Source organism: Tetranychus urticae, chromosome 2 (assembly GCF_039701765.1).
Source record: "Tetranychus urticae isolate SD_2017Ah chromosome 2, NJAU_TeUrti_SD_1.0, whole genome shotgun sequence".
Lineage (NCBI taxonomy): Eukaryota > Metazoa > Arthropoda > Arachnida > Trombidiformes > Tetranychidae > Tetranychus > Tetranychus urticae.
This window is the reverse complement of record NC_142959.1, coordinates 614214-628691: the sequence shown is the minus strand read 5'-3', so window position 1 is coordinate 628691 and position 14478 is coordinate 614214. Positions and strand designations below refer to the sequence as shown.

General features: G+C 30.0%; 1 protein-coding gene across 8 annotated transcripts in view; it reads left to right on the top strand.

The window, feature by feature from the left end:
- The window catches only part of cyst (rho guanine nucleotide exchange factor 18 cysts), a 47477-nt gene that overhangs the window by 5615 nt on the left and 27384 nt on the right, over positions 1 to 14478 (top strand). For 7 of the 8 annotated variants that reach the window (XR_001570211.3, XR_001570210.3, XR_016198893.1 and 4 more), the window contains exons 2-3: positions 12425 to 13418; positions 14063 to 14427. Coding sequence is in view for 3 of the 8 variants with exons in the window: in XM_089267881.1 (XP_089124007.1) it covers positions 12511 to 13418; positions 14063 to 14427 (1273 nt within the window). In the remaining 5 variants the exon portion in view is untranslated. The remainder of the gene's footprint in view (positions 1 to 12424; positions 13419 to 14062; positions 14428 to 14478) is intronic. The other variant, XR_001570209.3, reaches the window with a different exon arrangement.

The following is a 14478-nucleotide window of genomic DNA, read 5'->3' as shown; positions in this document are numbered from 1 at the left end:
AAACCCAATAATGGTGAATACCCAAAATCTTAGACTTTACATGTGATTATAATTCAAGAAGAAACATATTGTGCTTCAAAATAGGCCTTGAAACGTCTTTAGACCATTAATAGTCACAAGATCACAAATTGGACGACTTGTTTACTGCGCCATCAACGGAACAACAATTTTAATGTAATCTCACTTTTACATGAATTTTCTAGTGAATTCTATTCATGAAATAATTTTTAGTTCAACAAAGATCACAGATCATGTTCATGAAGTTCAAATTGAATGACTTTTTGTCAATGAAAAGATTCTCCTAACATTCAATACAGAAGGAAAACAAGTATTTCTTCATGAAATTCCCATTCATTTATTTGCTTAATATTTCAAAAAAGTCCATTTTTCTTAAGCTTTCAGTGATTCAATCAAAAAGTATTTCCTTTTTGACCAAACATTTGAATATAATCTTTGAATGATGTTTCAATTTGAGCAAACACAAAGCTCTCTGTTGACCTCATTCAAGTGAATAACGTTAATCAGTTGACTAGTTGATAAATGCAACAATTAAAGGCGATAAATGGTAAAATTTTGAGCGATCCAATTTAAAATATTACATTGTGTCTTACCTTGAATTGTATTGACTTGACATTATCCATTAACTTTATCCACAATTACTGTCAATTTAAGGTTCGATTTTTTACAATCATTGAGGTTAATTGTTAATCAACATGTGAACCACTTGATGTTGTTACAATTGCTTAGTATAGATCAACTTGTGCGTTGATTATTGAACAGAAAGTAATGAGAAAAAAAGGTAAACTTGGAGAATCAATTGTAATATCGTAAAACGAAATTAGCTTTTGACATTAATAATCTTATTGACTTTTTTGATTCGCGTTTCTCGTTTTTTCTTCATCATATTTTCCTTGCTCTTGAACATTGTATTCTGATTCTTATTGTTTTTTCTTGACTTTAAAAAGTTATCAAGATAAAGATGGAAAAGGCAGAATCAAAGATTCGTGATTAAAGTAATTCATCTTTTTTTTCATCGCCATTGTTTTGTGAAGAAGAAAATGATTTACTTATTAACCTAACCTTTATTAACATTAATACCGTTTATTATTACTTCTGTCAATAGTTTATCCAATCAATAAGTTCATGGTTAAGATTATTCAATGGTTAAATCATAGCAACTATTGATCTTATCAGTGGAAGTACCAATAAAGATACCTTTTAAATGTTTCAATTCATTTTACAATAAAACATTGGCTTCTTTCACATCAAAACCAAACCTTTTTCATCATGATTTGAGCAAAGATTTCTTCCGATAATCAAACAATTCGATAAACAAATGTCTTTTGTTAATTTCAAGGTATTTCAATGAAGTCGATACTGAAACAAAATGACCCTCAAAACTCGAAGCATCTGTTAAGCCAACTTGAGTTAAGTTGATTTGATTTCAATAAATTTTCATCTCAAAACTCGATGAATTACATTTGCTTTCACATTTGTTTACAGACAAAAGTCAAGTCAAGCTATCAATGAAACTAATGTAGAAACTTTCAGGTTGTTTTCATTGTTATTGCGATGAAAAAATCTTTGACTCGCAAAGTTGTGTTCATCAGACTGAGCAACTTGGACAAGTTTGCTCATTTTTCATTCTTTGTACATTGAAAATTGAAATGCTTGAAACAATGATATTAATTCACAAAAGTGATTAAAGTTTATTTTAATGTTTCACTTGAAACAGATTCATTCTCGGCTTTAACAGAAACTTTTGGTTCGGTTTAATATTTTGTTAGCTTATTCAATCCAAATAAACATTTCGCGAAAACACAACATCCATATAAGATGGTCAATCTGAATTGAGGTTACCTTAATCTCAACCTTTTCACAAAGAATCCATTTAAGTTTATCTGACTTTTCATTGATAATCTTTTCGTGGCAAACTTGAACCTTCAACCTTTAGGTGGTGATTATTATTAATAGTAATATTGCACGAATCGCGTCATTGATACTTGATGAAAGTGCAACCCTTGATTCTTCGTATAATAATGATTCAAATTTTGTTATTTAAATTATTAAATTGAGATCAGATTACTTGATGGTAATAAGGCGACTGATGAAAGAGAAAATTATTATTTCATTTAGTTTCGCTTGAAGCCAATTCGATAAGATTTCATTGCAATATTGGTTTTACCTGAATGTAAATAGAAGTCTAAAATGTCTCTGTTTATTAGTCAATTCAGTGATACCTTGAGGCAATGAAACGATCCAAGTAACCAATATTATTGTTATCATTATGAACAAATATCATCATTATTATAAATTGAACAAATTGATTGGTGACTTTAAATTGAAAAACCATCCAAATGATACAAATTGATAGTAAAGAAGAGACGAGAAGAAAATAGAAAAGTAAAAAGTTCGTTTCAATATTAACATTTTGTCGATCATTTTCATGATTGAAAAAGTTTTGAGTTTATCCTCAACTGTCGAGTTAATCAAGTTAATCTAATAAGTCAACTCGAGTTAATCCATTTCAATTGCCTTTTAACAAGCAACTAAACCTTTAGGAAATTGCGTCAACCTGACAACCAATTTTCTCGTTTCTGTTGAAACTTTCCAACAATTTTAAACTCTTTCATGTTTACTGAATCGACACTTAATGAACATGTGTGCTTCTGTGTGTAGGTGCTCACTGTGATTGGAATTAAACAGCATCAGCAACATGGAAACTTGTAACATACTGAATGAAAGTTTCCACTTTTTTCTGGTTTTTCCTCATTGGTTGTGATTTGTTATTTTTCGCTGCTAATTGTAATGCTGTCCTTGCTCACCATTTAAGTCTGTAGGTAGGTTTATGAGTCAAACAAGGTAATTATTTTGATACAGACATCAGACTGACAACCATGAAAAGAAAAGGGTTTTTGCTTGAAAATTTTGAGCTTTCCAAACATTGGGTTAAACAGTGAATGAGCAATTGAAAGGAAACAAAAAGAATGATGAAAATGAAAGGCTTGTTCTTTTGTTGTGATTCCACTTTTTAGCACATCAGTCAATGGGAAGATGACTTGGAATAAAAAACACTCTGCAAATGGGTTACATTGGAACAAACTAGAGTGACAAAAAAGCTATAAAAATGATGCTCTGAAACTGATTGATTACTTTGGTGGTGATGAAAATGAGAACTCATTTAACCAGAAAAATGATAGAAATGATGAAAGAGGAAAACATTTACACCAGAAAAGTTTTAATGTAAAAGTGATACAAAAATTGACCAACTAGTAATGCTTTTGTTTGTCAAAAAAATCGAAAAATTGGCTTCTTTCAGTTCTGAGTAATACTTGATAATAAACTCAATTTGACTCATTTCCAGGCTAACCTTTTACCAAAAGAGTTGTAAGTAAAAAGATTACTTAATGTCCTTTATTTCATTTTTATTTACTTAATATCTTTTCATCTTCATCAGTCATTTTAAGTTCACTTCAATTTTACAGGCTTTTGCTCAGTAAACGGACACTTCTCAAACAAACCGAGACTTGAATAAACTTCATTTTTTACTTTTCTCAAGGAATTCCGTTCATCCTATTCCGCAGTAACATGAGTATAACTAGAAGTAGAAGAGCTATTCAACTAAAAAATACGAATTTCGATTTTCTTCATTTCTTGACTTTATCTATTATCTTTTACAAGATTGCTGTTCAGTTTGTATTTACTTTTTTTAAATTCGTCTCGTAAATGCTGAAATATGATCTTAGCTATTGAAGAACGGTAGCGAAACGAAGCAAAGCTGAAAAAATTGATATTGAACTAAACTTTAGCAAGAGTTTTCGACTAACAGTTCTTAACGGTTTTCTCATTCAAATTGTCGAGCTTCAAGGTTCTGAAGCTAAAAATGTGCAAAACGGTTTGTTCGAGTTGATAAATTTTCAACGAAAAAGTATTGAAGTGCGAAAAAACCTTTCGTTACTATACTGTGTATTAATTTGAAATCTAAAAGATATCCTGTTATTAGGTGACCAACTATGTTTCTGCATTTTTTTCACTGCTAAGTTCAATTGATAATTTTTTGGTGAAAAATTTATATTTTTATTATTCTTTTTCGTAGACTGATAGAGAATTTATTTAGCTTTGATCCAATATAATTATCATAATGATCAGAATTTAAATAAAAATTAAGGCAACAATTTAAATTGATTAAATTTTTTTCAATTTTTTGGTTAAAAATTAATCATGATTAAAATAATTTTTTTAATTGCGATCCAGAAAAAATCAAATGCACCTGATAGCTGATAGTTTAGAGTACATGAGTATGAATTTCCAAATCTCCAGATAAATCAGTTGATCAAATAATTAATTCTGGACTCAAAAAATGTCATATTTTCCTGTCATATTTAATGTTAAAATCCCATAGAAAATTTCTTTAAATGGTAAAAAATGGACTTTTATCAAAAATTCCGCTTCTATGGGTTTTCAATGTTAAATGAATGTTTGGTTTAAATTGTTTCATTGATTGACTGATTTATCTGAAGACTTGGAATTGTATATTCATGTACTCTAGACTATCAGCTATCCGATGCATTTGATTTTTCCGAATCGCAATTAAAAAAAGTATTTTAATTATGATTAATGTTGAACCAAAAAAATTAAAAAAAGTTGATCAATTTAAATTGTTGACTAAATTTTTATTTGAATTCTGATCATTATGAAAATTATATTGAATCAAAGCCTAATAAATTCTCTATCAGCTTGCGAAAAATAATTCTAAAAGGATAAATTTTTTGCCAAAAAATTATCATTTGAACTGAACAGTGAAAAAATGCAAAAACATAGTTGGTTACCTAATAGAAGGGTTTAATCAAACTGTAAGTTGTGTAAAAAACAAGAACAAGATAACAGAATGAATATCTGAAATCGGAAGAACTGGGAAATTATTGCTACTCAAATTGATGCTATTAAAACACAAGACTCTCAAAATTTTTCACGAATCTTGAATTTCGTTCCTCTGCAAACTTAACAAAAATTGTTGATATCATAATTTCATTTATGCCCAAAGAAAACTGTTGAATCAGTCTATTCTGTCGAGGCGTGTAATTAGTACTCAAGATAAACTCACAAACAGAACTTTCGAGGTTTCTTTTAGTGAAACTCACTATAATTAAATTGTGAATAACAATTTCGATCAACTATCAAAATCTCTTAGGCGAAGGGCTTGTCACTAGTCACCCACATGTCGTTAAACTGTGGGCAACAAACGACTCGTACTCTTCAAGGTTTCATTGATAAGAAATTTTAAATTTTTAAAAAATCCCAAACTTTGAAAAACAAGACTCAATTTCAATATTGCCTCTGATCATAAGCTTAACTTTTAGAGTAAATAAACAACTTGAGCAACGAAATTTGAAAGTAAATCAAAAGTTGCAGTAAACAACGTAAATCTTGATTCAACCTGAAACATTTGATTAACTGAACAATAGTCAAGTCCATGGTAGACCGATTCGTTAGAATAAAACAAATCCCTGAAAAGAAGAAGAAAATTTGCAAACAGAATCTATTTGAATATTCCAACGGCAAGAAATTATATCAAAGTTTCCTGCAAGATTCAAGGATTAAAAAATGAATAAATAATAGATGACATGAAAGTTATCCTTGATAAGCATTCAACGTCTTGACATTGTTTGGGAAGAATAGGAGAGAAGAGCAACTTTTCCAACGAAAAGAAGAGGATAAAGGATGACACACTCATACACTGAATAAGCTTCCCTGGGTAGTTGAGATTAATATCATAATAATAGATTCCAAGTTAAAAACAATATTCTTTCTCCGAGAAAAAGTGATCATTTTTTTCGTTGTTACCCTCAATGTTATCCTTTTCATTTCATGATGACTTGTCGTTCCCTGTGTGCAAGTTCAAGTCTTTTCTCTTCAAGAAAATGTTTCAAAGATTTTAATATATTTTTCAATTGTTTTTTTTCTGTTTGCATTTTTTGGTTCCATGTTAGTTACAAAATTATTCATTGAGATGGAAAACTGAATTTAAAGAAAATCCTTTTTTCATGATAATTTCCGACTTATTATAAACTCTTTCACTGATGCATCAAAGATATTATCATTCATAAATGTTCAACCCAAGTTTACCCTTTCAATGTAAAGTTTAATCTTTTCAAATCTTATTTGCACCGATTAACTGTTCATCATCTTCATCATTCCATGAAAACTTTGTTGTTTTCATTGAAACCTTTTCCACTGTTTCTAATCCAATTATGAATATCAATGGTAAAAATAAAAGATTTACATTTAAAATGAAAATCAAAACTTGGCTCAATTCAAGTTTAATTATCATTTTGATGAGTAAATTCATCAAGTGAAACAAAAGAAAACATTGAAAGCGTTTCAATAAGAAATTGAATTTTTGGAAATTCAACAGAAATCGATCTTTATTGATTGACCGTTGGAATTGTTATTGAAATGAACTTTTATTTATATTCAAAGGTTGGTTTTGCAGATCAAAAAGACTTAACTCCAAGTTGGTTGAACAACTGAAAAGATGACATTTAATCAATCGTAATACTTGGTTAGAAGCATCTCTAGAGATATTTTATATCAATTTATTTCTAATTTTTGGACATTTTTCTTTCGATTTTGTCCATTTCTTTTATTTTGCTTTTTCTTTTTTCTTCGTTTCTGGAAGCAAAAAGTTCAATTGATGATTCAGTAAACGTTTACTCTCATTGGTTAAATAAACTGAAAAGTTTGTTTATTTGTTCTAACAACATTTTCACCTTCAACTTTTTCATCAACTAAATGAGCGTTTATTATGAGCGTGTTGATAAATCTGTTTTAATCTGTATTATTTATTCACTTTGAACCAAGAAAAATCCATAAATTTTGTTGAGATGAAAATGGAATCTTGCAATTTCCTCTTCAGATAAACATTTCATTTCCAATGTTTCGAGGAGAATCTAATGTGATTAATTCGATAACATTTCTAGACATTGCTCATTCTCTGTGGTTGTCCAAGTCAGTTGACTTTGCTGATTGATTGTCACGGAGTTTATCAAAAATTGTTTCATGTCTTTTGTTCAACAGTCTTGGGTTCATCTCCTATTCTTGTAGCATCTTGAGTTTTAGGTTAATGTTTTTGCCTCATTTTGTAGATGTTCAAGTTGACCCATAAAAGGAAAGCTAATTATGATTTAATGTTGAATGAAAATGATCCTTTCTTATCCAAATGGAAACCAAATTATGGTCATCATCATCAATCATTGTCCGATGACCATTTAACTGTTAATCTTTGTAAATTTTCTCACTGGGTAATTGTTCCAAACGTGCTTTCCTTGTCCACAATCAAGGTAACAATTAAGTTAATTTTTGTAAAGCTTTGCGTATTAGTTTCGCCGTTGCAGCGTAATTGGTGAAAGCAACTTTAAACTCTTTTCCTTCAAGTGTGCAAAATTGTTGATTGCTGATTATTTATTGACAGGAAACAAATTAATCATGTAAAATCAGCAAATGCATGAAAATGGAAAAGTAAAGCGTGAAAAGAAACATCAGGATGAATGAATATTCTGTAGCCAGAAAAAACAGTTCATTTATCATGAGAAAAGTTTTTGTTTCCGACAAAAGTAAATTTTTTAATAATCGACTTTTCATTGCAACCTTTTAATATTTTTATCGTCATTTGTAAAGGCATCACTTTATCATTTGTAGTCTGGTAACATTAAATTCATTTCTTGAAAAGTTTGAGTGAAAACTTGGCGAAAAGAAATGCTCGTCTTTTACAGTTTTCATGACAAATGACTTTGGTAACGTTTTCAGGTTTAAAAGAAGTCACAACAATAAAGATGATAATCAAGGATAAGAATCGAGATGAGAAAGAATGAGTAAAAAATGTGACATTCACATGATTGTTGGTACAGAATTTTGAGTAGAATCAAAGCAGAAAAATTGTAACCTTATTCATGGTTAAGAATGGACATGTTAGTTTGTCATGTTATCTCGAAATTTTAATGAATAACTTTTGACTCAACATTTGAATGCTTTTTCAGATTGCAATTCACAGTGAATTGCAAAAGTCATTCAAATATTTAGCAAATAAAATGTCCAATCTTGAGCCAACTTCAATTGCTTTTTCATTGCCAGGAATGGAAACAAATTTCTCGAAAACTCTTGCATGGAAAATGAGTTTTAGAGAAAGTTTTGCTATTTAAATAGCTTCAAATTCTTAAGCTGTCCATTCATCGTAATTGAGTAATCTTGACCATTTTTCTTCGAGAAATGCTTTGTTAATACTAGAAGTTTTCAGATAAAATATAATCTTTTCTGCAAATAATTTCAATTTTATTTTTCGAATTTTCCATGAACATTTCAAAATCCATTTCAAAATTTCAGTCTGATTCACAATTGTAGCTAAACGTTGGTTTCTTATGATAAATCTATTCGATTAAATCAACTTTCGCTTAAATTTTGCTTAAGTATTTGGAGTCAAATCGTTTGAAGCAACATCAGCATTTACTCGAGTTTGCATTAATGAACACCTTGCTAGTGCGATGAAAATAACTTAATTTTTCCATTTTTCTCCATAAACCTTTTGACCTTTATGGTTTTGATAACACTGGCCTCAATTTAACCTCAAATTTAATCAACATTTTCATGAAATTGGATAATCGAAAACAGTTTCATTTCTGTTAGTCTAAAGTATCTTTAACTTATCATAAGTAAGTTTCAAGAAAATTGAGTTTTAATTTTTATACTTCAGTCAATGTTCTGGAAACTTGGCATTCCAAATGATCTCGTCGATCTCATTGTAATCCCAATCAAAATGGTAAGGAAAAGGCAAAACTAAACATAACTGTTGACGTGACCAATTGTTGATAATTGTATTGAATATGCATTTGAATCAATAAATTACATGAATTATCATGATGATTATGATATTCTTATTCAATCAAACTTATCAATTATTTGTTTGTTTGCTTCCATTAACCTTGACTTGTTATTCCCAGGATTATTTGTTACCATTTCACATTTTCCTCAACAAACTATTATATCAACGAATAAAGAAAAAGATGATTATCAGTTGAACTTTTGTCATTTCCAGGCACAACAAATGCTTATTATTTAACCATTACCTGGGATTGAACAATCTTGAAACTTTAATTCAATCTCAACATTTTCGTAAATATATTAATAACAAATAACTTGAAGTTCATCAATCAATTTCTCATTAAACGCTAACTCAATATTTTTCATCATTTAATGATAAAAAATATCGCCATTAATTCGCCCATTAAATGAGTAAATCTGAATCAACTTTGGATGGCAAAAAAACTGAATTTTGTTGCAACTTTTAATAAATGTTTCAAATGAAAAAGATTATGATATTATTAAATGAAACATGAAAACAAATTGTTATCAAAGGTTCACCACTTTTACTGTAATGTTATTACTGATTCAGCGTTAATGATATTTGTGATAAAAGTTTTACCAGATAATAATGATAATGGCAACAATTGAATAAAGAATTACGAATTTCATTCTCTTTTTCATGGTAACCATAATTTTTCCTAGATTAACTTGAATTACGATTTTCCAGTTTAATGCAAAAAGTAGACAAAATATGACATTAAATGTTTCATTGTTTAAACTCAAATTTATCATTTTCCCAGTTTAACAAAAAAGTGTGAAATGTTTGACCATAAATTTACTCCAAGTCTGAAGTTATCAAAACTGTTATTCCTAATCAATCAAGAGTAAAGTCGACTTTGATTCTGTTTAGGTCGATATTTATATTCATTTTGATTCTGTCAAATTGTTCAATTGTTCAACACTTCACTTTGAATAGTGTCTCATCTGATTGACTTGTTTGTTGACGAATTTACTCAACTCGAGAGTTTGCTTTCAACTTGTCAAATGCATGAACTCAGAAAACGGCAATTTTTAGGGAAAAAGAGTTCGCCATTGAATATCAAGATTAATGTATCGAGTATCGATTCAATGATGAAAATGATGATTGGTAAACTCTTTTCAATTCTGTGTGTTTTATGTGATGAGGAGAAAAAATCGGGAATAAAAATGTTCATGAAACATTGATTAAGAAGTTCTTTTCTCTTGGAAACAAAGTATTATCCAAAATTTTCTCGTTATCCATTGGAAACTCTTGTTTCCATCATTGTCATTGCAGTTTATTCTTTACCCTTTCCCATCATCATTTGTATCATCATGATGCTTTTGTTGATAAAGAATTCATCAGCTCGATGAATCTTTCATCCTGAAGAGTACAAAAGAGTCAGGAAAAATACTTTAAAAATGACCTTTTTACCTGAATCGAATTCATTGAAATTTTATTTTTATCCTTGCTTGACTTTTGTTATTTTTGAGTTAAACCTGAATGCATTACAAAATTCATGATATCATGATGATCACGATTACAACTTATGGAATTAATTTCACTACTTTCTCTTCAAACATAATCATGATCAATATTTTCGAACAAAAAGCAAAAAGAATTCAATTTTTGCATTTGATTTTGCAATAAACTTTTTCTCATAATATTCATCAGAATCTTTCCAATGCATAGTTGAGTCCAACTTGGTTTTAGTTATAACTTTGAACTTGAGGTTTTTATTAGAAATCAATTTTTAGATTGATTTTTCTTGGTAACCTCGATCGACTCAAAACTTTGGATAAGAATTTTTAAAAATATTTATTAATCGATTTTCTTGAATTCAGCAAAAAGACAGAAATGACTTTGAGTCGATATTGGTTGTTATCAAGATTGCATGATTTTTGGTGAAAATGATGAGATAATTTAATTGATGGTAAACAATTTCTCATATCTTTTTATTTGCACAGCTAAAAATGACAATTGAAAACATGATGTTAACATGATGAGTTAAAAGGCAAAAGTCGTAAAATAAGCTTCAAGAAGAAGAAAAGTTCTTGCTGAGTAAACGTAACAGTTTTTCTGTGAATAACTTATTCCTTCTCATCTTAACCTCCCACCGAGAAACTCCCAGTTCTAAACTTGATATTCGCATAACTATTTGAATATTATTTACTCATCTTGCTTAACCTAAAGAGAATCAGCTTCTTTACTTTCCTCGTTACCTGGTAAAGGTAAGTCTTGAAATGCTCTTAAGTTGAACCTCACACCAAACTATATTTAACAGTCACTCGAAGTTCAACTTTTCCTTTCATCAGCTTATCTTCATTTGTTTTCTTCTTCTCACTTTTGTTCAGCTTTCACTATTCATCCATAATTCAATCTGAAATTTTATCCTTTAATCATGATAAACATGTAGAAGTGCGTCAAGAATGGAAAAGCAAAAAAACGAAATCAATTGAATCTTCAATTGAGTTTAACCTTTAAACTCATTTTCATTGTAAATTGTCATTAGAAGTGGAAAAAGGGTTAAAATTAGGTTAATATCATGAACAAAAATCTGGTAAAATTTGATTTTCTATTCAACTTTATTCTTCTTTTCTGGATAAACATTAACAGTCAATGAAAGTTAATCGTAACTTCACATTTAACTTTTTGTATTTAAACAGCAAATAAAGTTCAATGATGAACTGAGAAATGGTTGAAACTTGGATTCAGCAAAAAAACAAAAAACTCTGAATGTCTACACTTGAAACCATTTAATTATCAAATGAAGAAAATGTTAAACTCTTATTTAATCTTGAAAAACAATATTTTCTTGTTCAGGTAAACTTGAGTTTCTTTCCATTCTTCATCATCTAAATAACGTTATCCAACATGATCCAATTAACTTTGAAATGTTCAGTGTTTCTCCTCGTTTCTCCTAAAGGCAAAGTTAATTTCAAGACAATCAGATTGATTCAAATTTCAAGTAGTTTCATGTTTAGGTTTTCCTTTGAGTTCATCATGTAACATGGTTTTACTGTGAGTCAAGTTGCAACAAACTTAAGGAAGAAAAGAAAAAGAAAAGGAAGACAAAAAGAAATGAGAAAAAAGATGAAGATGAAAGTAAGCAGAAGAAATGAAATCAATCAGATAATCATGTTAGCAATTGAAATGAAAAGTATTATTATGATGTTAACCTTAACCATTAGAGAGTTTATGCATTTTGAGTAAATAAAATTAACCCTATCAATAACATTGACAGGGAGGAGAAATGATAATATTCATTGACTTCTACTGAACCAACAGTAAAATTGAATCTTGATCATGTCCTTGTAATGCATTTTCAGTGCTTTTTGTTTTTTGTTGAAACTCTTAACAATGATAATTGATGAATTATTGGCTTCACTTTTTGTAATTAATGTTTTCCTTTTCCTATTTCAATGTGATTAATCATTTTACTTTGCCTTGATCTGCATTTTCGGGTTGATTTGTTTTCCATTGTAAATTGTTTGAACAATTGTTGACTTTTCATTTTCAATTTATTAATTGTTCTTTTCGTTTGTTCAGTTAGATTCATTTGGAAATTTGTCACCAATTTGGTGTTTATCAAAAATAAAATGAACCATTTTCACCGAGAATTGGATTCATGTTGAATGGAAGAAGAGATTACATTGTTGTCTTCATCTTCATCGTCAACCTCATCTTCATCTTCATCACTTTCAATTGAAACATGTTATCATCATGATGATTCTGAGTTGGTAAGACTTCGTCGTTATTCCAATGATTTTCTTCGATCGATTCCACCTCGTCCGCATACACTAACATTTGGTGCTTATGAAAGTATGGAAATGATGAAACACGATGATTCAAGAGACTCTGAAACTCGATCTGAATGTAAAATTGAAACGAATGATAAAGACTCAGAGGTTGAACTAAGTGAGGTCATCAAGGATAATCAAGGTCAACAACTGATTACGATAAAGACAGAGGATGAACAGGTAGAGTCGAGTGTTGAGATTGAGTGCAATCAAGAGCCTGTACAAAGTGAAATGGTCAAAATTGGTTGCATTAATGATCAAAGATCGGTAAAGATTAAAGTAAACGATTTGACTCCATCGAGTAGTCAAGAGTTTCTTGGTCCTGCAGTTGGAGGTCGTCGATCACCAGGGACACCATCGAGTCTTGCCAGTTCAACTTGTAGTTCACCTCAAGCTTCACCCGTAAGTACACCATGCAAGTCACCTACACCAGTCGATCCTTCAGTCTCCAGTCACTCCACTTCAACCCCAACCACCACAACTGCCGGTTCAACGACCATTGGTGGTACAACGGCTAAACGATGTGCCAAGCGTAACAGTAACTCGGGTTTACCTGGAAGTACCAACAATCTGAAGCAGAGCAACTACACTGTCAATAATAACTCGTTGAATTACAGCAAGGAAAGTCGAGAAATGGGTTCAGATCCAATCATTAGACGTAAAAGTTGGTCTTCATCCATTGATCAAGCTGGACTGGGTCAAAATGAACTTGACCATTTCATTGGAGATGCACCTCATCGAGTGTACGTTGATATTACTCTTTACTCATCAAACATGAACTTTCACTTTAATTTATCTTCTTTTCATCACCATTCAATTTAATCTCTATCATTTTACCATTCAATTATTCATGTTATTCACGAGTTGGTTTAGTTTTAACAGGCAATGAAAAAAGGGAAAAAAAGTTGAAAAAAATTCCTTTTTCTCTCTTTCCATTTTTCCTTCCTTCCTTTTTAATGATGATAATCATTTACAATGATAATTCACTTGAAATTGATTCCATTATTATTTAGCATTCATTTGTTTCCATTTTTATCTCTCGTTTGTCTTTTCTTCAGCTATTATTAACATTCCATTCAATATCAAATTACGATATAAATAATTGCAAGAAAGGGTAAAGAAGAAGATTGGATTAAATAGAAAAGAAAAAAATTGAAAAATTAATCAAATTAATTGTATCTTCATATTGTAACATGAATCTGGATAATTATTAGATTGTTAATCAAACTTGAAAAAAACGCTGCTTCGATCAAACTCGTTTTGTTGTCAACCTTTTCTGATTAAACGGAATGAAGCTCAAGAACGAAGATTGGAATGGACAAAAATTCTTTCAGTCAATCATGCAAATCTATAAATAGCTTTCTGATAAACAATTTTTATATTACAGAGTCAGCTTGAGCAGTTTGGATTCCGATATTGAAGAAACGTTTTACGATGCGAGAGAATCCGATTCACCGAAACGAAAAATGACTCAGGCCAAACCAAGTGAACAACCATCTTCAAACACCAACAGTAATCACAAGAAAACCACTTTTACATTAACAAGATATTCATCGATTTCAGCTTCCAGATTGGATGATATTGTTAGTTCAATTGATGATCCAAGTGAAGGAGAAGATAAATTGCGATTAAAAGCAACTGGATTAACAGTTTCTTTCGAAGACTTGACCCTTTCAGAGTCAAGTGACCACAAAGAATCTCAAAACAATTCAACTGTTAATTTACACTTTGATAAACCCCGGTCATTATCAGGTAAGCAAAAAAACATTTTTAAATGTTGTCATAATTTTGGAAAAAAAACTT